Raw genomic sequence first — 25,875 nt, forward strand, 5'->3', positions numbered from 1 at the left:
CTGAACAGCAGGCTGTGTGGGGTGACCAGACTGGCAGGGGTCTATGAGGGACCACCAGGCCAGCAGGGGGAGCAGTTAGGGGCGACCAGGCTAGCAGGGGGGGGGGGCAGTTAGGAGCAACCAGGCCAGCACACAGAGGCAGTGAGGGGTGATCAGGCCAGCAGGGGAGGGGGGGGGGCAGTTAGGGCAACCAGGCAGGCAGGCAGGTGAGCGATTAGGAGCCAGCAGTCCAGGATTGTGAGAGGGATGTCTGACTGTCGGTCTGTCGGTTTAGGCCTGATCCCCAAGATCAGGCCTAAACCGGCAGTTGGACATCCCCCGAGGGGTCCTGGATTGGAGAGGGTACAGGCTGGGCTGAGGAGACCATCCTTTCCCATGCACAAATTTCGTGCACCGGGCCTCTAGTAATATAATAATGCCATACATGTAATACAGTCTCTTCCTCACCATTGGTGGTTTCACACATACATTTCCACAATTACTTTTAGAGTTCATCCTTTCAATGATTTAAGCATAACAGAAAGCACATATACAATACTATTCTTGCCCTCTAGAAGTTTAATTTATAATACAATTTAATGTCACTTTAAGAATTATTGAGTTTTCAAAAAATTCTTTAATGTATTTGAATGTCATAATAACCCTGTGTGGCAAGTAGCTATTGTTATCCCTATTTCATAGTTGGGGAAACTGAGGCTAAGGGAGAAAGGGTGACTTTTCAGGTTACCTAGGCTGATATACAGTGGTTTTTCATTACGTATGTAGTTTATTGATGTGAAAATCCTAGAAGAATGTCATTCAACAACTTCCAGGATACTTGCACATTCCATTATTATTTGTCTTTTATTTCTTTATTCCATATTTTGATGCGCTTCCATGATTTATTTTTGCATTTAAAATAGGTATTGTGCTGGAAAACCATGTAATGTTTTACATGGCCCTGGATGGGTTCTGTCACAGTGAATAGTGTGAGAAAGGAAGGAGAGGGGAGAAGGGTCTAGTGAATGATAACTCAATCCCTGGACTCTCACAGACAATGGTCCCAGGCATGTCACTTAATCTTTCTTTGGCTCAATTTCTCTCACAAAAAACGGGGATAATAGCATCTACTCGTAAAGTTGCTGGGAGAGTTAAGTAAGATATGTAAAGGCTTATAAATATAACATTTTTAAATGTTATATTTAGGACTTGGAATATAACATCTTTAAATGTTAGCTATTGCATTGGTCTTTATCTGAAATGGAAAAACAGGTACTTGTAACTGTTAATCTTTATAGACTATAGCTGCTTATGATGCCAATTGATTCTTCTTTCATTTTCTAGGTGCTTCACTTTAATCATATTGCAGAATCATTAAAGCCAGAGTTTAAGGACTCAGCTAAGGTATGACTGCTGAGCTGTCAAGCACTCTTTGTGAGAGCACCAAGAGATAATGGTGCAGGGGTTGAGTAGCAGAGCCCCCTTTTTTTTCCTTAAGGAGGCTTACAATGTCCTCCTTGGTATCCTCCTTCAATCTTCCTTATAATTGCTAGCCTACAGAGTTAACATAATGATAATGATGACAATAATAAAATCCCCAGATTTTATCATGTGACTTACTGTCATCAAACTTTTCTGTTCTTTTACAAACTGTGTGCATGTTGAGCCTGCCATGTGCAGTGTTACATTTTTCAGACTAGTGAGGGGATTGAGAAAAGACATGGAGGCTTTGTCACATAATTATACACCAGGAAAATAGGGCTCGATGCTGCCCAGCCCACCTGTTCTTAATTCCTTTCAGTAAGAACATTTCTTTAGAAATGAAATGTATACAAAACTCCCACATGACAATAGTTGTGTGTTGATTGTGACCGACAGAAAGCATATAAATGGGTATAGATTCACAAAATACTTGTCTCACAGAACCTAATTTATTGTTAGGCAATCTTTACTTTAGGGAATATAGGCATAACCCTTCTACTGTCCATGAATTCCAATGCATCAAAGCTGCATGCTTAACCAGATTCCTCCTATGAGGGACAGATGGGCGTGGAAGGTCAGTTCAGGGAGGAGCTGAAGAGATCTATTAAGTGGTCACAGAAACGGAGATATTGAAAGGCGTGTGAGAGAAAAATAGAAATGATTCTCTAGGTACAGAGGCAGAAAAAATGCACAGAAAACTTGGATTATTGCCCTGAATATCCAATTAGGATCTCTTTATATATGATAACTTCAAGTGTTGAATTAAAACGTTGGGGCTGGAAGTACATGTGCTTTTGCAATAGCTTTCAGTTCTGCACACAATCTGTAACCAGGGTCACAGAGAGCTGAGATTATTGTGCCAGAGGAAATTAGAGAAGAAAAATGCTTTCAAGTCTCTTTGTTGTTTTCATGTTATTTATAACTCTTCTATAAATCAAGTAATTTAATCTAGCAACCTAATACTGTATTCTTTGTTTACTGTGCTTTAGTGCAGCCAAACTGGAAGGATTCACTCAGAGTTTGGAGCCCTATTCTCTCAAATCAACCAGACAGGCTCTAACTATACCCTCAGCATCGCTAACAGACTCTACGGGACACAGACAATGGCATTCTATCAGGTAAGTCAACAACTTTCTTTGGCATCCTCTGAATTTCACACCATAAGATAAATCACAAATGAAAAGAGTCACATTTATCTTTAAGAGATTAAATTTGAACCCTGTTAGAGTTTCAATGAAATGGTTTCACCAATCCCCCATTTAAGGTAATGAAATATAACATAAAAAACATTACTTATGCAATATCACCAAAGTTGTCCAAGAACCAATGTTAGGGATGAAGCACAAAATAAAGCAGGTAAGAATTAACCCTTATGGACCAGAAAAAAACCCCAAAAATCCATTTCTCATCTCTTCTTCAAAGGTCCTAAAAGGCAGAGTATCAAGAATTAGTGGAAAGCACACTGGACTTGGATCCAAGAGATCTGAGTTCTGTTCTCCTTTAGACATATGACTTTGAGCAAGTCACTTCTACCTTTAAAATGAGAGGATTAGATCAAGCGTTTTTTTTTCTTTTGCTAAAAATTTTAACACTATTTATGCCATTTCCCAATAGCATTGGAATATGGAGTTTTATTGAGTATTTACTATGTGTCAATCACTCTACTACATACATTATAGACATTATCCTATCTAATAATACTATCTAATAAAAGGGTAATGTGCAAATTAACTGTCACTCTGTCACAAAGATGGCAGTGCCCATAGCCTCAAGATGGTGGCACCCAGTCTTTTAAGCTCCACTGGAGTCCCCCAGTCCCAGGGGGGTGGCCGCTAAGAGTGGGCAGCGTGAGCAGCCTGGCGGAATGCTTGCTTTGTCACCCTGGCCATGGAGGGCCTCTGGGCAGTGGGCATGGAGTGGTGGGGAGGTGGGGGGAAACACTTGCGTTGTCACCCTGGTGACAAGGCAAGCATTTCGTGTCTGGCTGTGGATGGGCCTCTGGGCTGCAGAGAGCCTCTGGGCAGCCGGTGCAGAGCGGCCAGGCCCCACAGAGAGCTACTGGCACACGGAATTGTGCGCAGGGCTACTAGTCTTATATAATTCTTACATAGTCCTAAGATGCAGGTACAAAATTGTCATTAATACCACAATTGTGAAGCAAATAATAAAAAGTCAAGTTGAGAAAGGTCAAAGAGATAATTAAGTGGCAAAGTTGGAATTTGATCCTTGTCCAAATCCATATTCCTGTTTTTCATTGCTACGTCATCCTGCTGTGATTGAGCTGATCTGCTGGCTTCAGTGTCTTAGCTTTTGTTTGACCAGTGTGATTTTATATAAAGTTGAAAAAAATGTCAATGTCTACATCAGAGAATATTATTATTAATTTTACTTGTGGTGGCTCATGAGGAGGTTGAAATATACCATATAGAGACCTAACCTTTTGTTAGACTTCAAACAAGGAAACCATTTAACCATTCCGGTTCTCAGTTTTCCTATGTGGAACATTAGAACAGTAACTCCCATTTGTTTGTGTCCTTTGAAGAGGAAATTGGAGGGCTAGAGTGAAAAGCTAGGCACTCTACCACAATTTGTCATTTTGCTTTGAACATTTTGAAGCTAAGAATGCCCATGAGATGACAGAAGTAGCAACCAAAACTTCCTGAACATTTCTTTGGGGAAGTTCTTTGATTTGACTAAATGTCTTTGTATGGATTCCGCTTCCTTTCCAACATATATGCACGAACTGCTTTTGTCTGTTATAATTTTACAATACAGTGAACTGGAAGTATTTGTTTTCCTTACATGATTTTTGTGTTCTTATGCAGTTATCCTTTCTTTTACAGCAATATTTAAGTTGTTCTGAGAAACTGTATCAAGCCAGGCTTCAAGCTGTTGATTTTCAAAAGTCTACGGAAGAAACCAGGAAAACTATTAATGCTTGGGTTGCAAGCAAAACTAATGGTAAGGATAAGTCACATTTATGTCTACAAACTTAATTTGTGCTGGTAAATTCCCTGAGGCAGTGTTAATGAGGAAGCAGGGTGAGGTCCAGAAACAGACACAACAAATTAACAGTGGAGGAAGTGGGGGAATGTTTTGGAAAATCTATTATATCCATTGTCCTCAATGATCTAGCCAAGTGACTCTGAGAATGAAAAGAACACTGTTTCTACATTAGAGAGACGTTGTCATACATTCTGGCAGTAAGTTTAATTAAATTGAAATCTACCTTTCCCAATTTTAAAACAAACCCTATATGTATTGTTAAATATTTCTTTTTAAAAAACGGAACATTAAATGTTCATGTCAGAGATGTGTTCATTTCTTTTAAAAAAATCTATTTAAGGAAAAATTTAAAGAAAAAAGAGAAACTAGAAGGAATCCTTATTCATCCATCACTCAGCTGCAATACTTATTACTTAAGCCAATATTATTTAAGATAGCCATGCCCTTTACCCACCACCTCTTTCAGATTATTTGGGAGCTAATCCCAATATCTTTTTTCTCTATATATGTTTCCGTTTGTGCCTGTCAAAAATATAGGCTTTTAAAAAATATGAACACTATACCATTATTACACCTAGAAAATTAAAAAATCATTTAAAATTAACAAATATTTAGTGAGCTTTTGTATTCCCCCAGTTGCCTCTTTTTTTTTGTTTGAATCAGAACCCAAATAATGTTTGCACATTGCAATTGGTTAATATGTTCCTTAGAGCTTGAGTTTTTAAATAAACTTTTTGATTGAAATATATGTATATTTAGAAAAGTATATACATGATGTGTTTGCTGCTCAGTGAATTATCACTATGATGAATACTCTGGTGTACCACCACCCAGGTCAGGAAAACAAAATATTAGTTACTGGGAAGGGCACTCCAGGGTCACCCTCGTGTCTTCTCCCAGAAACGAACCCACCCCGTTCCCAGACCTTAAGACTTCTCTAACTTTTATTGCTAACATATTTGTATCTATTATATCATTTAACAGCAGTGACCTCTCAAAAGTATCTTGTCAATCGATGGATGTCATTCAAATTCAGTAATAGGTAACCAGATTAAAATATGTATCAATTCAGGTCTTTGTACTATTAGAAAATGCATGGAAAATTCTACACATTTTTTTAGACATGTTAATTTACTTAGAACAGTAGAGGAAAATATGTTTTATCTCACATGCCAACTCTGATCTACTGCTAGTGGCTGTCTGGGAACTCTGTGGTGAGAAAGAGTCTGAGACTTAAACTAAGGTTACCAGAAAAAGCCCGCAATGGAGTCACTAGGATGTTAAGAATGGTAGGGATTTTTGTTTGTTTAGTTTAGTGTTCTAGCCTCAGTTTATTGCTCTTGTGCCTAGAACAGTGCCTGGCACATAGAAGTCTCTTAAAATATTTTTAGCATAAATGAACAGATTGATTATTGTTATCTGACATGGGTGTGCATTAGGGATCCACATGCTGGGTATTTATTTATACACATATCACTTAATGGTAGCTATTGTGACTATTTAACTATTATCCATAAGTTTAAATCCAAATCTATTATCTATTCTTTTTCTTATTACAAGGAAAAATTACAAACCTCTTTGGAAAGGGCACAATCGACCCTTCTTCTGTGATGGTCCTGGTGAATGCCATATATTTCAAAGGACAATGGCAAAATAAATTTCAGGAAAGAGAGACGATTAAAACCCCTTTTCAGCTAAGTGAGGTACGTGTTTCATTTTCAGACCGATGATAAATTTTGGAGACTACAATAATTTTTATAGACAGCTTAGGAAGTTTTAGTGGAAATACTCTTCTAGATCTCTGTAGGTACCTTTAACTGTGTAGTCTATGAATTTTATTTTCATTTTTCCCTTTGAAGTGACCATAACCTTTCTCACAGGCACCTGAATGGAGCCTTCGGACACTGGGGTGTCCTGGAAGAGGAGAAAGCCTGTTCTCTTCCGGCTGTTCTCCATATATGCTGTGGCTATTTGCTCTAGTGGCACAACACAACTATTATTTTTCTCCTAAAAAATATCCAATTGAATTAAAAAGGAAATGATCCTATGATACCATTTTCCTATATAACTCATTTTATTGGGAAACCCTGGCTTTTTTTGGGGGGGGGGACATCTATATTATTGTTTTTATTACTATATTCATTATTCAAGCAATTTGGCTCTCACTAGGACTTATTTTGGAATACAGAATCATAACCTTTGCATAAGAAAGTAGTAAGTGTGTGTTTTGTAGTTGATATTTTACTCACGCATTTAGAGTGTTAGTGCAGATATTTGTCGTGCAAGAAAAATCAGTGCACATACATGTGCACACACGTTTAGCTATTGTCTAATTGCAATCTTTCAAAAACATAGGGTAAGAGCGTAATTGTGGAAATGATGTATCAAGTGGGAAGGTTTAAATTGGCCATCATAAAGGAGCCGCAGATGCAAGTGCTTGAGCTGCCCTACGTGCAGGACAAACTAAGCATGATCATCCTGCTTCCCATGGGCACGGTGACTCTAGAACAGGTATGTTATAGGAATGCTGACGCAGAAAAAGCACATGTGCACTTGCACCACACACACACAGACACACACACTCCCCCCACATGGTGTGTATCCCACAATATCAGTGCAGCCAGCACTAATTCGATCACGAGCTCGTTTAGCAGCATTGCCCCAGGGACTGTGAGAGGAAAGGGGGGATTCCTGGCCCCTGCCTTCAGGATAATGGATTTAGGGAAAACAACCTAGTGTTATATTTAAAAAAGCATCTGGTATCAGAAGGGCCATGCTATACACACAGACACACATGTATTGATCATTTGACACTGGGGAAACACCTTCATAATGAAATGATAATGCAGGTTGGGCTCCCAGTCCGTGGACATCTAATGAAGTCATCTTCCTCTCAGGAGCAGGAAGATGTACTGCTGATCCAAAAGTCACATGCTATTGTGGGCCAACCGCCATGTTTAGCGTCTTGGTTTTTTGGAGGAATGAGAGCCACAGCCACTGGGAAGAGGTCAGGGTGGTGGTGCGAGTTTGAATCTGTCCCCCTCTCCCTGGCTGCCGTCAGAGCTGCCTGGCACAGAGCAGGCAAGACACTGCTATAGAGAGACCACAGCTCCTCCCAGCCTTGCTGGGACCGTCCAGTGCTCTGCCAGCATGTTTGTTGCTTAGGAGACCAGTTGAGCTTCTGGGCTCTTGCAGTAGCTCACATACACACATGGGGGCTGTTCTAACCAGAGCAAAGAGCACCTGCAAAGGCCTTAGAAGTATGAGGCAGCGAGATGACTTTGTGTCATCAAGTTGTGGTAACTTGGACCAGGGCACAAACAGACAGAACGAAAAGATAGAAAGCGAAACCACTGACCTGATATTGTCAGGATGGTGAGGTGACCCAAAAGTCTTCAGCTCTTGCAGGAGAAGAATGATGGGGTTAGACATGCTAGTGTGGAGCTGTGGGGAGGCCTGTAGAGAGTTTCAAATGTCCAAGGACAGAAGTGTGAAGAGTTTACAAAAACATCTGGAACTGGATGGAGAATAAGTCAGGGTTGTGAGGCTGCATTGGGAAATCTGAGCAGGGATGTGGGAGTTGACTTGCTAAGTGTAGGCACCCAGAGGTCAGCTTCAAGAGTGGGGCAGGAGGAGATTAAAGTGGAGTGGAACAAGAGGTCTCCATGTCACAGAAGCCAAATAACAAACAACTTCATAATGGAGATTGCTATTAAATGTTTCAGATATGAGAACCAAGAAGAAGTACTTGAGTTCTTCCAGGAAATGAGAACACAATTGCTGAGGCATTAGAGAGAGTTTAGGTAAAGCGGACACACTGAGGGAATGAATTAACGCACATTGGATAAGTTTAATTATAAAATATCTATGAGAAGTAGACAATAGAAAATGGAAGATGTGGATGAATGCAGGATTCTTTTCTCTTTCAGATAAAACTTGAGCACAGTTTAAAGGTAGAAAAGAAGTCAGTGGAATTGAGTAGTTCACTCTGAGAATTACAAAACAAGCAGCAATTAATGCAGAGGTGTGTGCTTGGCTTGTGTGGGTCCATCTGTGTTTTGTCTCTTAGATAGAGAAGCGGCTGAACGTGAAGATGTTTCACAAGTGGACCAGCTCCTCCAACATGATAGAAAGGAACGTCGAAGTCCATTTGCCCCGATTCAAACTGGAGATCAAGTATGAGCTGAATTCCCTGCTAAAATCCCTCGGGATGACAGATATCTTCCACCAGAGTAAAGCTGATCTGTCTGGAATGTCACCAGCTAAGGGCCTGTATGTATCAAAGGTCATCCACAAGTCATATGTGGATGTCAACGAAGAGGGCACGGAGGCAGCAGCGGCCACTGGGGACAACTTCGTCATGAAAAGACTCCCCATCCGAGCTCAGTTCATGGCGAACCATCCTTTCCTGTTCTTCATAAGGCACACTGGCACCAACACCATTCTCTTCTGTGGCAAGCTTGCCTCTCCCTAAGCAAATGGGGTTGAGCAAGGCTCAGAGTCACAGAGGAGGTGCAGGGATAAACCCATGACTCAGAGCAGTTCCCACCTATCACACCTTTGTGCCTCAGTTTGCTTGTCTGAAAATGGGTTGAGGATCTCTCCCAACTTATTCCATGAGTTTCTGAACCCTAAGATTATGATAACCATGGAAGAAGGTATATTTACAGAAAATGCTTTTCTGGCTCTCTTATCTTTGGGGCCTCATTTAAGTACTGTCTGGTGACATAATCAAGTCATTGAGGGAAATTTTAAAGAATTACATTTTCTTGACTTGTGTATATCAGTGAGTTCTTGAATAAGTGACCACTCCACCTCTAGAAAACCAATCAAAGGGTTCCCACTTTGGTTGGATTTTAAAATATTGACATTTTCCTTGCATGTGTTAATGTAACATCCTGAATTTTAGTTCAAACTTCTGTATTGACTATAATAAATACATGAAATGTCTTTGAAGCCATTTTAGTGGAATTTTTGGCCAAATTTTTGTCAGACCCTAAATGGAGTAATAGACTCTTTTGATCTCTCTCCACTGGTGGCACGTGTTTCCTCTTTGTGTCAATAGAGAAAGCAGAGCTCAGTGAGGCATTCAGCTCAGCATGGCCAGACCCCCAAAGACACATATATTTCCAGCCAAACACCAGATTTACTACCCCAAACTAATAACTTTAAAAGATTCTTGTCCTTTCATTATTCATTTCCTGAAGAAATATTTTAAGTACCTACTAAGTTCCAGCACCATGTTAAGCCAGTCTTTGTCTTCATAAGCTAATATGAAGAGAAGGCAGACTGTAGAATAGTAATGACAATGGGTGATGGCTGCTGTGAGAAGACTTTTCTCAATAAAAACAAGCCATTAAGATGGAGTGATGTGGTGGGAGGGGGGATTCCTTTAAGTGATGACCCCTGAGAGGCATTTCAGGGAGTGAGGGCTCTTTTCTGAGGAAAGCGACTTGATCAGATTCACATTCTAGAAAGAACACTTGGGTTTCCAAATGGCCATCTTCATGATGGGAAAGAGGCATTATAAACTACATGGATTAAATCACAGAAGAACATTTTCCATGTCAATAATCACTGTTGTAGGACTGGGCCATTTTGCAACCGGCTCATGGTTTATGTTGGTTACACGTAGATAGATAGCATCGTTGACAATTTAGGTGTGACAGTGAAAGGCGCCACTGGAATGCTTAATTGGGTGATGGAATTGTCCAGTAATATGGACATGAGTCAGAGTCAGCCACAACAGCTCTGACATTTATGCCAAGAATTCCCCAGTCTAGTCCCCAAGCACCTTCAGCACATGTTGAAAAGATCCTTTGTTAAGATGTAATAAAGCTGTTGGCTGACATTTACCAGACTGGGATTTGGCAAGGTTTCCAAATTCCATATGCAATCTACAGATTTATTTTTTTAAAATACTGCTTTCTGTTAATTAAATCTTTATATGACTTTGTATTCCCTGTGTCTCTCAGACTACATGAAACTTTGTATTGGATCTCACTCAATATGTGGGTCCTTCAGAGTCTCATGCCTCACTTCCCTAGTTCCCCAAATCCTGTCTGGGATTCCACACTTTCCTCCAATTCATGGTTGGCTTAGTGTGGAATCCACTCCCTTCCCTCTAGTGCTACAGAGCAGTGGGGAAGCCTATGACTTCACCAACAGGTCCACAGAGGTGCCACCACCTGTTGGTGCTACGTCCAGAACTGCATTAGGCCAAGACTCCCTGAGTTCCTGGAGCTGCTGTTCCTGCCCAAAGGGTCCCATGGATTTGAGTGGGGAGGCGTTTCAGTGCTCGAAGTGGAAGCTGGGATAGGAAAACTCTCCCATCCATGGAGATTGGCTATCCAATCCCATAGTTTCCAAGCAGGTCTCCAGCCTTGTTCAAGGAGAGGCTACTCGAACTGTCCCATGGAGGCTTTTCTCCCTGGGATTTAGGCTCAAGCACACAGGTGGGCTGCTTGCACAGTTGCCCTTTGCCTCCAAATGTGAACCACCATCCTTGGGTCATGGACACCCTGAATTTCCTCCTGAGCACAAACTCTTTCTAGGATGCAAATAGGTTCCTGTGAGCTTCCTCAACACCTCCTCATGCATGTCATATCACCTGAATTTCTGCATTACTCTTCCCTGTTTTAGTTTTCTCATTAGCACTTATTACTCTCATTACATATTTTATTTATTTATTTTGTGTATGGAGAATCTCTTCCCATTATTATGTGAACTTGATGAGGTCAGGATTAAAAAAAAAAAACTTGTTGTGTGTTGTTGTCCTAGTGCAGTGGTCGGCAAAGTCATTAGTCAACAGAGCCAAATATCAACAGTACAACGATTGAAATTTCTTTTGAGAGCCAAATTTTTTAAACTTAAACTATATAGGTAGGTACATTGTTATTAACTTAATTGGGGTACTCCTAAGGCTTAGGAAGAGCCACACTCAAGGGGCCAAAGAGCCGCATGTGGCTCGCGATCCGCAGTTTGCCAACCACGGTCCTCATGCAAACAATGCCTGGAGCATAGTAGTCAATAAATATGGGTTGAATGAATTAAGGAATTCATCCCTTTAATGCTTCAATGTTTTGAGTGCCAACTATGTTCTAGAGTTGGAAAGTGAAGATCATTGGTTTAAATAGGATAGGCTTGCCTGGCCGGCATGGCTCAGTGGTTGAGCCTTGACTTATGAACCAGGAGTTCTCGGTTTGATTCCTGGTCAGGGCACATGCCCGGTTGTGGGCTCCATCCCCAGTGTGGGGAGTGTAGGAGGCAACTGGACAGTGATTCTCTCTCATCATGGATGTTTCTATCTCTCTCTCCCTCTCCATTCCTCTCTGAAATCAATAAAAATATATTTAAAAAATAATTAAATCAGATAGGCTTGAGATAACGCCATGAACTTGACCAACGGTAGAGTTCAGCAGACAATTCTAATAGGATGGTCTATAAAAAATGGTCCCGGGCTGCACTGTGGACAAATGTTTTGTTTCTGCATGGTCTTTTCTGATAAAGGAGATGAAAGAGTCTGTATACTCCCACATACCTCAGATGGCTTAAGGTACACCTTGTGTTGAGCTGGGTTCCCCAGAACATCTAAGTTACAGTTTAGGAGAGTCAATGACCACTGTGATCAGCTGACTCACTGCAACAATTGTCACAAGTGCCAGGGGAATTTCAGCCTGTCTAACTGAGTGAAAGGTGTTGCTAACAGGGAGCTGAGCTGTTTAGTGGTTGCTGATTTGTTAGGACACCATTCAAGTCAAGTAAAATTGCTAGGGATGGTCAAAAGTTAAACCTCATTGCATTAAATAATGTAACCGATTTGGCCAGTTATTCAGCTAAATTTTATGCAGCTTTTACACTCAAGGAAACCCCGTGTGTCAATTGGTGTGTCGTGAGCTTCTCCTAGTGGGTGAGACAATAACATGAGATGTATATAAGATATATCTGTGCTGTGGGAAGACATCCATGAAAACTACCATTTCATGAGGATGACATCAATGAAAACTATCATTTATTGAAGTACTATTACATGCCAGGAACCATTTTAAGTATTTTATCAATTTTATCCCCATAACTATGTCATGTCACCTGGTCACTCCGACTTAGAGTGTCAGTAACGTGTCTAATGTCACACTGTTAATTGCAGAGCCAAGATTTGAGTCCATGCTTTACCCTCTGCGCTATTGCTACATGCTACTCAGTACCTTTGTGGACTTTGGAGGAGAGGTTAGAGTGTCAATTTAGAGACTGCTTCTGCCACAGCTCCTCTTAAAATCCTGTAATCCCTAGTTTTTAGCTGACTCATTAATTTAGAGCAGTGGTTCTCAATCTGTGGGTCGAGACCCCTTTGGGGGTCGAACGACCTTTCACAGGGGTCACCTAAGACCATCGGAAAACACATATATAATTACATATTGTTTTTGTGATTAATCACTATGCTTTAATTATGTTCAATTTGTAACAATGAAAATAGATCCTGCATATCAGATATTTACATTACAATTCATAACAGTAGCAAAATTACAGTTATGAAGTAGCAACGAAAATAATTTTATGGTTGGGGGTCACCACAACATGAGGAACTGTATTGAAGGGTTGTGGCATTAGGAAGGTTGAGAACCACTGATTTAGAGGTTGTAGATATATTGTTGTAGTTCCCCATCCTATCACTAGATGGCAGGCTTGCTGGCAGAGGGAACAAAGGGTGGGGTAGATATCTGGTATGTAATTTGTAAATCTCATCAGGAATCTTGGTAAAATAGTTCATAGGCTATTTCAATCAGACATTATAATATTTATTAAATTTATACTTATTAAAATTTATTTCACTTTGTATTTAACAGCTCAATTTTTCCTTTTTATTTGTTCAATATTTGCAAAGGAAGTATAAATCAGATAGTAGGGAATTTGGCTCATTCATGACTATGTCTAGAACAGTTTCTAGCCTATAGTAGGGACTCAAAAAATATTTGATAATTCCTTTTCTTTCTTTCATGTTTTAAGCACCTAATTCCAAAAATTTCTTCTATTTTGTACAAATTTTGGTCTTACAGAAAAGTTGCAAACATAGTAAAAAGTCATTTTATATCTCTCAACCTATTTCTGGTAATGTTAACATCTTACATAACCATAGTACAGCTATCAGGAATAAAAAATATAACATTGACATAGTCTTATTAATTAAACTACAAAATTTTTTTGAATTTTATCCATTCCCCCCCGCCCCCGCCCCCATGTCCTCTTTCTGTTCTGGGATCAGACCCAGGGATTCATGTTGCATTTAGTTATTATTTATACTTAGTCTATCAAAGTCCCTTGGTCTTCCCTAGTGTTCGTGACCTTGAAAGTTTTGAAGAGCATCTATCTATTATTTTATAGGCTGTCCATTGATCTGGATTTGTGTGATGCATTCCAGTTGGAGGGAGATGGTGCACTTTGGGAAGAAAACCAGAAGAATAATGCTGTGTCCTTCTCAGTTCACCATATTAGTGATGTTTACCTTGATCACTTGGATAATTTAGTGATTGCTTGGTTTCTCCACTGTCAGGTTACCTTTTTATCCCTTTGTAGTTAATAAAGACCTTGAGGAGATTTTTTAAGATTATGCAAATCCTGTATCTCCTCCAACTTTTGTCCACAAACTTTAGCATATATTGTACATCCATCACCTGTTGACCATTTTCAGATAAATACTTTTTACAGGTGTGTAATTATATCCCTCAGCTGGGCATCTCTTCAAATATTTTTAAAGTGAGAAGCTATGTTCTATAAAAATATTGGAAGAAAATATCAACAATTGATATTGGATCTAGCCTCTTAAATCCATTGAAAATATAAAAAGACTTTGCTGTTTATAAAAATTTACCCAGGGGTATAATCATTAGAAATTGGTGATCATAAAGGAAAAAACTCATTACTAATTCTTCTCTAAACTCTAAGCTTGTTAAAATTTTGCCAATATCCTTCCAGAAATTTTTCTATGTATGTGTGTGTGTGTGTGTGTGTGTGTGTATTAGAGGCCCAGTGCACAAATTTGTGCACAGGTGGGGTCCCTCAGCCTGGTTGGCAATCGGGGCCGATTGGGGCATCTCGCCCAGTTCAGATTGGGGCCGGCTGGCTGGGAGTGGGGGGGTGTTGGGGCCATGGGAGGTTCCTATCAGGGTAATTGGGGCTGGCTGGCCTGGGGGGGGGGGGGGGGGTGTCATGGAAGGTTGGCCAGCTGGAGGGGAAGGGCCGTGGGATGTTGGCTATGGGAGCGCACTGACCACCAGGGGGCACTCCTGCATTGAGCATCTGTCCCCTGGTGGTCAGTGCACATCATAGCAACTGGTCGACTGGTTGTTTGGGTCGTTCAGGTCGTTTGGCCATATATATATATATACATATATATATATATATATATATATATATATATATATATATTTTGAAAAAGATCATATTGCATATACCATGTTACACTTCATTTTTTTGTACTTAATATATTTTGGAAATATTTCTGTCCATTAACATTCTCTACAAAATCATTCTTTTTTTTAAAAAACATTTTTTTAAAACGTATTTTTATTGATTTCAGAGAGGAAGGGAGAGGGAGAGAGAGAGAAACATCAATGATGAGAGAGAATCATTGATTGGCTGCCTCCTGCATGCCCCCTTCTGGGGATCGAGCCCACAACCCAGGCATGTGCCCTTGACCTGAATCGAACCTGGGACCCTTCAGTCCATAGGCCGATGCTCTCTCCACTGAGCCAAACCAGCTTGGGCTACAAAATCATTCTTAAGAGCAGAACAATATTCATTTACAGGATGCAGAAGGATTTATATAAATAATTTATTATAATATATTTTTTCCAGTTTGTTTAGTTTAAAAATTTAAATGTATCAGATGATCATTTAAGATAATAGTTGAGGGGTTACTTTCCCCCTTGATTCCTCACATCCACCTTCCAGACTTTCTATGCACCCACCTTCATGAGAAAAGACTATATATATAGGACAAAGACATTGCTCAGATTTCTCAATAGATTTTCTAGACAATAGCCATGAATGTCAAACTTTCACTTGCATATACCTGAATTTGAAAGAGGCTAGGCTCTTTGAATTTGCAGAATGTGGCACTAAATATGCAGTGGGAACCATGAGAGGAGCAGAATCTGTGGTTAATTCGGTACACATTTTGGTGGAGTATGTGTTTAGAGGACTAAAACAGCTTCACCACAGACTTAAGATCAGCTTTAGTAGACACTGCCAAAGACTATTATCCCAAAGTGGGTTTTCCAATGTAAACTTCCACCAGCAATGCATGAGAATTTCCTGTTCAAATCTTTTGCACATATTTCTATTGGGTTGTCTTTCCTTTATTACTGATTTGTGAGACTGCTTTATTCATTCAGGACGACAGATCTTTGTCACAAATATTTATTGCAAATATTTTCTACCATTTGGTGGCTTGCCTTTTCTCTCACTTGAAGGTGTCTCTTTGAAGACCAGAAGTTCTTAATTTTAATGAAGTCAATTTACTGATCTTTTTAACCCATGCTTTCTGTGACCTTTTCAAGAAACTTTTGTCTACACCAAGTTAACAAAGATATTCTATCTTCTGGAAATTTTGGTGCTAGTTTTCCATAAGACCTGCAATTCATCTAGAATTTGTTTTTGCACATGCTGTGAAGTATGGTTTAAACTTCATTTTTAAAGAAAAATATGAATATTCAGTTTGTCCAGAGGTTGAAAAGACACCTTTCTCCTCCTCCTCTTCTACTTAATGGTATTTTTGTTTTAAGTGAAGATCAAATTGGTTTATCTGTTTGTCTATCCTTGCACTCCTATCATTCTCTTAATTACTATAGCTTTAGAATTTGTCACCTGCTAATGTGAGGTTGCAATTTTGTTTTTATACTTCAAGATTGTTCTCTTTATTTTAATGTAAATCTTAGAATCAGCCTGTCATTTTACAAATACATACAAATAAAAGAACTTTGTTTAGAATAACAAAAACAAATCTATGGAAAAATTTGAGGGACTTGACATATTTACAATATTTAGTTTTTCAACGCATAGACATGATATATCATCCTGCTATTTAAGTTTTATTTTACTTCTCTCAATTATATTCTTCAATCTTCTATTAAGAGGTCTTGCACATGCTTTGGTTTTTTGATCCCTTTATAGATACTGTCGATATTTCTATTTGCTAAGTTAGCAGTGCAAATGTCAGGGCAGAAGATGAGATTCAGAGTCATGGACAGGTCTGGTGGGGAGAACTCACTTCTGTGCAGTCACGTCTGTTTTGATGTTTGTTTGCGTTTGTCTTGATGTGTTGGTTGTTTTCCAAAGCCTTGAGGTTGGTTCAGGATGCTCTGTGGCCAGGCATCCAATCCATTTTTGACAAAGCCACTTTGGGAATTCACTCTTCTAAAACGTTGCCAATGATGTATATCTTGGTATAACTTCTAGTACCTTTTGTTTTCAACACCATTTGTTGTCAGGCAACTACTGACTCTAAAGAGATGGCTTGCCATCTCAGGAAATCCCCCCTTTAGGGGCTTCCTGCTCTTATATTTAAATGAATTTCTAGGTCACATGCTGCCACTAATCTGCAGTGACAGAGGAGAATAATAGAAAGCCACTCTGAGTTGGTCTTGCTGCCTCATCATTTTCCCTCTACTTTAGTCCTCTTTTTTCATGTCTAGGTGTAGAGTGTAGGACAGTGATGGTGAACCTTTTGAGCTCGGCGTGTCAGCATTGTGAAAAACCCTAACTTAACTCTGGTGCAGTGTCACATATAGAAATTTTTTGATATTTACAACCATAGTAAAACAAAGATTTATATTTTTGATATTTATTTTATATATTTAAATGCCATTTAACAAAGAAAACTCAACCAAAAAAATGAGTTTGCGTGTCACCTCTGACACGCGTGTCATAGGTTCACCATCACTGGTGTAGGAACTCCATCACTTACTGCCTCAAGGTCACTGCTCATGTGATTGATGGATATTTGCAAGTGAATTATTAGTAGTTAAGTTTTCAGGGAGGCAAAAGTTACATGTGGATATTTGAATACATTGCTTCAGTTCTCCTAATCCCTTCAATGTTCAAGGGTCAACTGTATACACTAAGTACTTTATACATGTTACCTATGACCCTTTCAATCATAACTTCACTAAAATTCTCTCCATTTTTTCAAATCAGGAAAGCAAGACATAGAGAGGCTGAACAGCTTGCCGAAGGTCACCCAGGTACAAGATGAGAAGCTGGAGTTTTCCCACTACACCACACCTTCTGAGTTCTGCCAGCAAAAGTGCACTTTCTGGAAGACCCATCCTGATGTTTGGTTCGGAGTAGATGGTCTCTCTGCGTATGTGTGGGCTGTCAGCCTTTCCCCAGAGTTGCGCATTGCCATGTGTTATTGACAAAACCATCCTTATGTTGCAAGCTTATCATGAGATCTGGACTTGAGTCACTTCATCTTTCAGGGACACCATTTGAACCCTAGATAATGACTGTCCTGGGAGTGGATAAAACCCAGGCATTGGACCTCTGTCCTGGGTGGAGGACAGGATTGGCTAAGTTCTTTATCTGTTTCTTGGCTCATCTTGACTCTGGCTCACTCTCATGTTTACCTTTTCCCTATGTTCTATGCTGCTAGCTCTGATTCCTGACTCTTAACCTATAATTTTCCCTACGTCCAGGTACATACAGTGTAGATAAGAATGTGAAGGGAGAGTCTGTTGAATTTTGGGTTTGCTTCTTCATGAATGAGTAGTTGGATGAATAACATGCACCATGGCCCTGCTCTCTGTTTCCAGCTGAGTAGGGAGATGCCACGAGCCTTCCTGAGCTTGACAAGGAAGCCCATCTGATATTTCTTCTCTGATTTTCCTCTGAGAACAGTCTGGGAGAGGGGAGGGACTTCTCACAAATTATTGTCACTGCTGCAGCTACTGCTGCTGTTACCAACCTCTCCCTTGGGGTTGAGCCAATGGGACATCTGGGACATTTTCCATGAACCTTGGCAGAGGTGAGATGGGAGGGGTGAGGAGTCTCAGGAGAGAGGAGGCAGGAGGAACTGGAGCCAGCAGTGAAGGCCTCCGGAGTGCAGTGGGAGGAGGTAAGTGGCATTCTTACACATGCTGGGTAATTCTTATGCATTCTAGACTTCTAAGTTTATCAGGCTCCTTAAAATTAATGGACAGTCCCTGGAGCTCTCTGTGGGAGCATTCATCTGCCTCCAATTACAGCTTTTCCTCTAACTGCATGGCTACAACCCCCACCTTTCCTTCAGCCTCTGCACCTCTTTCTAGCTCTTGGGTGAGGAAAGGCAGGATCTTGACAGTAAGACATCCCCTTACTTGGTAAAACCATAGCTTTCTGCACTTCCTTGAAGGTATCATAAGCTCCCCTATCCAATATCTGTTCTCTACACAGTTGTTGTAGAGTGATCTTTGAGATCACAGGAGGGCAGCATTTATAATGTTGGCCAATACGTTGGATATAGGGAAACCAGCATTATTTTTACCTTATGTGAAATATGCCTACTGACTGCTGAACAAATCCTGCTTCTTATAAAAGATATCTTGCACTGAATATATTTAATGCTTATGTCTGGGATTTCTATCCCAGGGAGTCACAGCAGTGCTGAATAAACATATGTGGATGAATGAAATGAATGAATATTTACAAGCTAATTTTTCTATTTTTTACAGCAAATGATTTAGAACCCTAGTGACAAGTTACATGTCAATTCCCAAGCCAAGAACAAAAGCTAGAGACAACAATGTAATGATTATAATAGTTCCCCCAAAAGTCTGCTGGCAGGAGATACTCCCTATTGATTATATTTCCATTATTATCAATGATATTTGGCAACTTTAGTAGCAATGGTGAGAGGCCTGAGTTTGTTGTCATTGTTTTTAGTAAATTTTGAGTACTTAGTAAGCATATTCAGAATCAAAGGTTCTCTAAAAAATGCAAAGCAGTGTATAGCTGAGCTTTGGGAAATCTCCGTGCTGTAACTGTATTTTTCTACAATAATTTATAGCCTGGATATCTCTGCTTGTGTTTTTGTACTAATAACAGTGAACTAGAGAGTGGGCTTCTAATGAGACCCTCTCATAAGGTGTGACAGAGGAGAGGGAGGAGAACTATTTCTATTTGTGGGGCCCTAATATCTGTGGTGATTAGGAGAAAAATGGTAACAACAGGAGACCTTGTGTTTAATCACAGTTTTATCTGGAAGATTTTGATCCAGGCTGTTCAATGCTAACACATGAGTAGAGAAGGTTCTATTTATTCTGATAAGAAAAATCACATGGATTCGTCTGAAGGGATTATGTAAAACGATTCTGAAAGGTTTTCTTAGAAAAAGGTGTAAAGTCTCCCATTTGTCTGAAATGTGCGTTAGAGATGTGCGTAGGTGGAATGAAAAACAAAGTTTCACCGCAGGGAAGTGTGCTGTTTTGTTCATGATTAATGAGTGAAGACCGAGTGTCTGGGTTTGCTGCCTAGCAAACAAGGATTTGCTCACTTATTCTGTGAGAACTGATCAGATTGTGTTCCTGTCTGAACTTGGTTGTGTTGCCACAGGTGATGCTGACGAGAAAACCAGTAAAGAGATAACAGCTTCACAAATGACATATTGCAGGCACCAGCCCTGGGGTCTTAGATGATTCTCCGAGGAGAAAAGACAGTTGTCAGGGTTAATGCTGGCCATTGGGCAGTCAGAGAGAAACCAGTGCCCTAGCTGGTTGGTGCACAGAATGTCAGCCTGCGGACTGAAGGGTGTCAGGTTCAATTCCAGTCAAGGGCACATGCCTGGGTTGCGGGCTCCATCCCAGTAGGGGGCATGCAGGAGGCTGCCGATCAATAATTGTCTCTCATCATTGATGTTTCTATTTCTCTTTCCCTCTCCCTTCCTGTCTGAAATCAAATAAAGATATATTTTTTAAGAGAGAGACCGAGCGAGGACAATGGCAGTCCTGTGAATCTCTACTCCTGAGCCCTCCCTCCAGCCCAGTCCACCTCCCTGAATTGTGCCCTTCCTTCTGCCAGAGGAGTTTGAGCATCATCTCCACTCAAAAGCTTTCTGTAACCCCTCCACTTTCCTAAAGTAATTTCTGAGCATCTTCAGCCATCATAGTCATCACATTGTAGTGACAGTAGTCCAATGTTCTAATGTACTTTTAGGTCATGGATTCCTGGGGATGGTGTGGGGAAAATGTCTTAATTTCTGAGTGCCCTTGGTGTTTAAATTAAGGTGTTGGATTGAAGGTGCTGTTTCAGGCCATACTAGAAGCTTTCAGTTTTTCCCCTACTTCTTCTGAAATAATGAACGCCCCCCCTTTTTTTACTGCCTCTTTTCTTCTCATTTTTTTCACTTGTTTTCAAATTTTCCTTTCCTATGAGAAGTGATGAGAAATTTTTGGATTGTAGGAGGCATGGATAGGGATGAAAATTAAGGATAAAATGAGAATGATCCTAGATTCTTTCTACTGGTCCCTTTGGTATATAATTAGCCTGTTTTAATGGCCAACACTGGAGTTTGCAGGTGAGCTAAGAAAAACTCACTTGCAATAACATCACTTTGAAAGGTGAGTAGGAGAGGCAAACAATGCTCAATAGATCTGCATTTTGAAAAACTTTTACAATCCTTATTCAACTATTGGAAAGAATTGCATCACTTCACAAATAAAAAAGCATCAATTTCTCTCTATAAGGTCATTATAATGGCTTACCAATATGTTATTACCTATCACCCAAGGTGGACACAAATAGTAACAGTATTTAGTGAGATAAATGTTATTGATTTACACATGAACCTTTGAAGTTGAAAAGCAAAGGGATGCTTTTTTTTAAACATCAGTACCTAGGGATGTTATTTAATGGGAGTGCACCATAAGGGATGTAAAGTACAGACAGAGATATTTTCTCATGCATGTTGGTACCTGCTTCAGTCTCAAGTATGAACTCCACTGTGTAGTAGGTCCCATAAAACCATTATGCTGTGGGTGTGTGGGATATTTCAGCAAGCTGGTTAGGAATGCATATTTGTTAAAATTAATTTTTAGAGAGAAAGGAAAGAGAGAGAGAGAGAGAGAGAGAGAGAGAGAGAAACATTGATTGGTTGTCTGCCTCCCATAGGTGACATGACTGGGGATCGAACCCACAACGTTTTGGTGCACAGGAGGATGCTCCAACTAACTGAGCCACCTAGCCAGGGCAGGAATCCATTGTGTGTGTGTGTGTGTGTGTGTGTGTGTGTGTGTGTGTGTAGCATATCGTGAGTAGTTTGTCCCAAGATTCACCTGCAGAACCCACGGAGGCATCCAGTGACATCACTGAGATATAACTAAGCTCATCTGCTGGTCTGTTAAGGGTATTCTGAGCCACACAGCCATTCATTCTTCCATGATGTAGTGGGGCCTGGCTTCCTCTCTGTCCCATTTGGAGTCAGGGTGGAGGATAAAGAGAGGTTCCTGCCTCCACCCTGGACATTTCTTGAGGAGCTGGGAAGGACATTCTGTGAGATTAGAAGGCATTGATTATTTAGGGCAGTTAGGCCTGGCACTGTATTTTCCTCCCAGACTCCTGTCCTACATTCTAGATTTCGCTGCCAGAGTCCAAGGGGAACGTGTGTGTGTGTGTGTGTGTGTGTGTATGTGTGTGTGTGTGTGTGTGTATGAAAGAGAGATTGAGAGAGAGAGAGAGAGAGAGAGAGAGAGAGAAGAAAAACTTACAAGGACCCTTATTTCTTTGTAGCTGTGCCTAGTGAATTACAAGCCTTCTTTTTCTCAAATTCTCTACCTCTTCCCACATTGGCATGCATCACCATTTTGAAAGTTTCTACCCAACAATGTCATCCCAGTAAATTTAATAAAAAAAGTAAAATAAATAAAATTCAAGATGTACTAAATTATATTAAAGAAGAGTTAGTGATCTTGCTTATCTAGGAAATACAGTTAGTCACCTGCAACATGAAAATTTAGATTCTGATTCTAATAAAATGAGAGTGATTTGGCTCTCTGGGAATACTCATTTTTTTTCTTCCACAATTGATTATTTTCAAATCCTGATTTCCTTCTTATTTCATTACCTAGCTTTTCTCTTTTCTTATTTTTTTCCCCTTCTGACTTTTTGATTTCTCTTTTCCCTGCCTTTGACCACCAGCTCTGTTGGTCACTTGAAGGACCACCATGTCCAATACCAACTTATCTGATTTGCTGGCCAATACCAACTTATCTGATGGTTCTAAATTTCTCTGCTCCCTCTGTTAAGTAATCAATGAACTCTATTTCTTGGTTGTTCAGACATCACATCACCCCTGTGGCACATTTCATGCTGCCTTGTGATTGCTCATAAACTGTCCCCTAGCTCAAACTAGGGGCCCATTGAATGAAGAAACTGCATCTTCCTTAATGTAGTATCCCTCCAGTATGGCACAGGACCCAGCACTTCATCAACCTTGGTAAGAGTCTGTTGAATCAGTGAATGGATGAATGTTGAATTGATGAGTGGAGAAAAGATGGATCTGAATGAACAACTTTCTTAAAATAAGTTTTATTATAGTCAACACTCTTCTTTGGCTTTGTTCACAATGCCAAAATGTCCATGGAATTTCCCTCTGAAATAAGATTGTGATGTTTTCCTCTTCTCTCAGGTGACATAGTTTTTGTATCCTAATTCAGATGTCATCTGCCCAAGATATGCCTCTATTATTGAGTCTGACTTATAGAATGTTATGTACATCAGTGTGTATATATCAGGTCTAGAAGACATGGTGGCTTCCTCTTAAGAAGAAATCATATATGCTAAGGATCTCAGCTTCAGGCCATTCATGTGCCAAGGATCTGATTTGCATGGTTTTCCTTGGCATGGCTTTGAACTGCGTATTGTGGCTGTCTCAGTCAGTGCACCTGGTAGTAATCACATGCAAGCAAAAATCCACCTTGTTCTCCAGTAGATCAAATATCAAAGAGGAGGTTTTTTTTTCTTATAATGACATTTTAATTTCAAATGTCATATTGATTTAATTGGATTAATATATATCTATGGAATATAATTTATTGTATCAACATTTTATAAATTTAACTTTAACACAAAGTTGATGGAATTCAGCTAACTCAACATGGGACATGCCATTTCTCAGAATACTCACCAACAAAAGGAGGTCCTTTTGTCCCCTTTCATCTCTGTAATTTCATTTATTGAAGAACTATTTTCAATACTAGAACTACTAGATAGAGGCTACCTTAGTGGCATAAAAAGATACAGACATTGTCTTCATGAAGCCTAGAGTCTAAAGAACAGACAACCATTCAATAGGTAAGTATATACAAGTAAGGTCATATTCATGTGTACTAGGGAGTAAGGGTTAAATACATATTTTTGGGGAATATAATTCAACACATTATTGGAGTTAGGAGGGAGGAAACCGTTGCAACAGTTGAAAGTTGATAAATGGACAGTTCTGTGATGTGGTTTGGAGGAGGAATCAGTAGCATTTGGCAATGGATTGCATAAATATGGGGGAAATGGAGAAGTCAAAGACCACTCTCAAATTTCATATTTGAACAGCCAGGGCAGTGTGGTTCAGTGGATGACCCATGAACTAGAAGGTCATGGTTCAATTCCTGGTCAAGGCACATGCCTGGAGTTGTGGGCTCGATCCCCAGTGTGTGTGTGTGTGTGTGTGTGTGTGTGTGTGTGCAGGAGGCCAATCAATAATTCTTTCTCATCATTGATGTTTCTATCTCTCTCTTCTTCTCCCTTCCTCTCTCTGAAATCAATACAAAAACATATTTTAAAAAATGTATACTTGGACAATTGGGCTGATGGAAGTTCCATTTAGTGATATGGGGAAGTTTGGAGAGAAAGAGCAGGTTTAGGGAAAGATCATGAGGGCAAATGTGAAGGCGAGAAGTTGAAGATGTTCTTGAAATATCAAGTAAGTGTTGGAATATAGAATTAAAGGAGATATTAGATTTGGAGGTACAAATTTGGGAGTCCTTAGGGGTGGGTGGTCTTGGAAGTGATGGGAAGAGTGAGAACTCATAGAGTAAGAGTGAGGAGAGTAAAGGGACCAATATTTAGAGCATAAAGGAACAGGAAAAGCCAGCAAGGAGACTAAGGGGACATGGTATAAGCTCTGTCTGACTTTTATCCACCTCAGAGGAAAATATCTGTGGACGTTGGCAAATGCAGGAAACTAAGTGTCAGAATGCCAGAGTTTTGTTGATACACCTAACCTGGTCTGTGGTTTTGAGCATTTTTTCCTCTTTACAACTAAGTGCTATGATCACTGAGACTTTTCAAATAGGCATGTCAAATACGGGTTTTATTAATCTTTGCTTTTTCATATACAAAAAAAGAGTTATTTCATGTGATGACATATTTCACTACATTCAGCACAACACATTCTAGACTGATATTTATTTCTCAATTATCATGTATTTGGTCAAAACAAGAGTTATATAAATACAACAAGAGGGTATTTTTAATTAAACATTGAATTACACTTTTATCTATAACAAGCAAATTCACATCTTGTGAATGAACAGGTTGATGATATTTGTTGGAGGTTAGGTCATATCCTTATTTTTAGATAGCATCAGAAAAACAATGGAGCGGGAGGATCCAGCAATTGTGGTCTAATGTTAAAATTATTACATCACCTTGGGGTTTGGGTGAATTGTGGTTAGTCAGAGACTCACTTTATAATTGTTTGTGAAAAGGAGTGAAATTATGGATGAAAATCCTGCTTTAGAAAGAGACTGAGCAACCTAACCAATAATGCATAAACTTCTACTTTTCATTCTCAAAGTGTCGACATAATTTTTTTCTGAGACTCTTCACAGAGTTGTTGAAAATTTGTCACCTTCATTCAGCTTTGTGCTTCAAAATTTTCTGCTACTAATTCATTTTTAAACAAATGTAAATAGCATTCTAACAAGTAGAAGAAATTGAGACATCTCTCAGAAAGAAATTTCCTCACTAGAATAAACTGTTCTATAGGGTTTCTGTTGTTACTACTTAAAAATTTAAACATTTTTCAACCTAAAATGATGCTATGGTTGCGCTGGTCTAACTTTTAATATTTAAAAAATTGGAAAAGAATCCATTTCAAATTTGTGAAGGTGTCTAAAATAAGCTTTTATTACCCTACTGGAGGCCCAGTGCATGAAAATTCATGCACTGGAGGCGGGGGGTCCCTCAGCTCTGCCTGCACCCTCTCACAGTCTGGGAGCCCTCAGGGGCAGGAGGCGACCTGGTGATCAGGGGAAGGCGACGCCTCATCACACCTCTGCTGCTACCACTGCTGGCAGCGCAAGCCTCAGCCAGCCCTGGTTACCTAAGCCTCGGGTGGCCCTGGGCAGCTGGGCAGCCACCATCTGAGGCTTGCCTGCACCTCTG

At 39.9% G+C, this 25,875-nt stretch overlaps 2 protein-coding genes across 3 annotated transcripts in view; both read left to right on the forward strand.

The window, feature by feature from the left end:
* The window catches only part of SERPINB11 (serpin family B member 11), a 43,294-nt gene extending 33,873 nt beyond the window's left edge, over positions 1-9,421 (forward strand). For both annotated transcript variants that reach the window (XM_070420422.1, XM_070420423.1), the window contains exons 3-8: positions 1,324-1,383; positions 2,451-2,579; positions 4,305-4,422; positions 6,028-6,170; positions 6,823-6,978; positions 8,537-9,421. In XM_070420422.1, the coding sequence (XP_070276523.1) occupies positions 1,324-1,383; positions 2,451-2,579; positions 4,305-4,422; positions 6,028-6,170; positions 6,823-6,978; positions 8,537-8,941 (1,011 nt within the window). In that variant the 3' untranslated portion in view covers positions 8,942-9,421. The remainder of the gene's footprint in view (positions 1-1,323; positions 1,384-2,450; positions 2,580-4,304; positions 4,423-6,027; positions 6,171-6,822; positions 6,979-8,536) is intronic.
* An 8,746-nt stretch (positions 9,422-18,167) lies between these two features.
* SERPINB7 (serpin family B member 7) overlaps positions 18,168-25,875 on the forward strand; it is a 46,900-nt gene continuing 39,192 nt past the window's right edge. The window contains exon 1 of the mRNA XM_070420428.1: positions 18,168-18,577. The gene's annotated coding sequence lies outside the window, so the exon portion shown is untranslated. The remainder of the gene's footprint in view (positions 18,578-25,875) is intronic.

Source organism: Myotis yumanensis, unplaced genomic scaffold (genome assembly GCF_028538775.1).
Source record: "Myotis yumanensis isolate MYYU_CA2020_CCGP unplaced genomic scaffold, mMyoYum1.0.hap1 SCAF_7, whole genome shotgun sequence".
Taxonomy (NCBI): Eukaryota; Metazoa; Chordata; class Mammalia; order Chiroptera; family Vespertilionidae; genus Myotis; species Myotis yumanensis.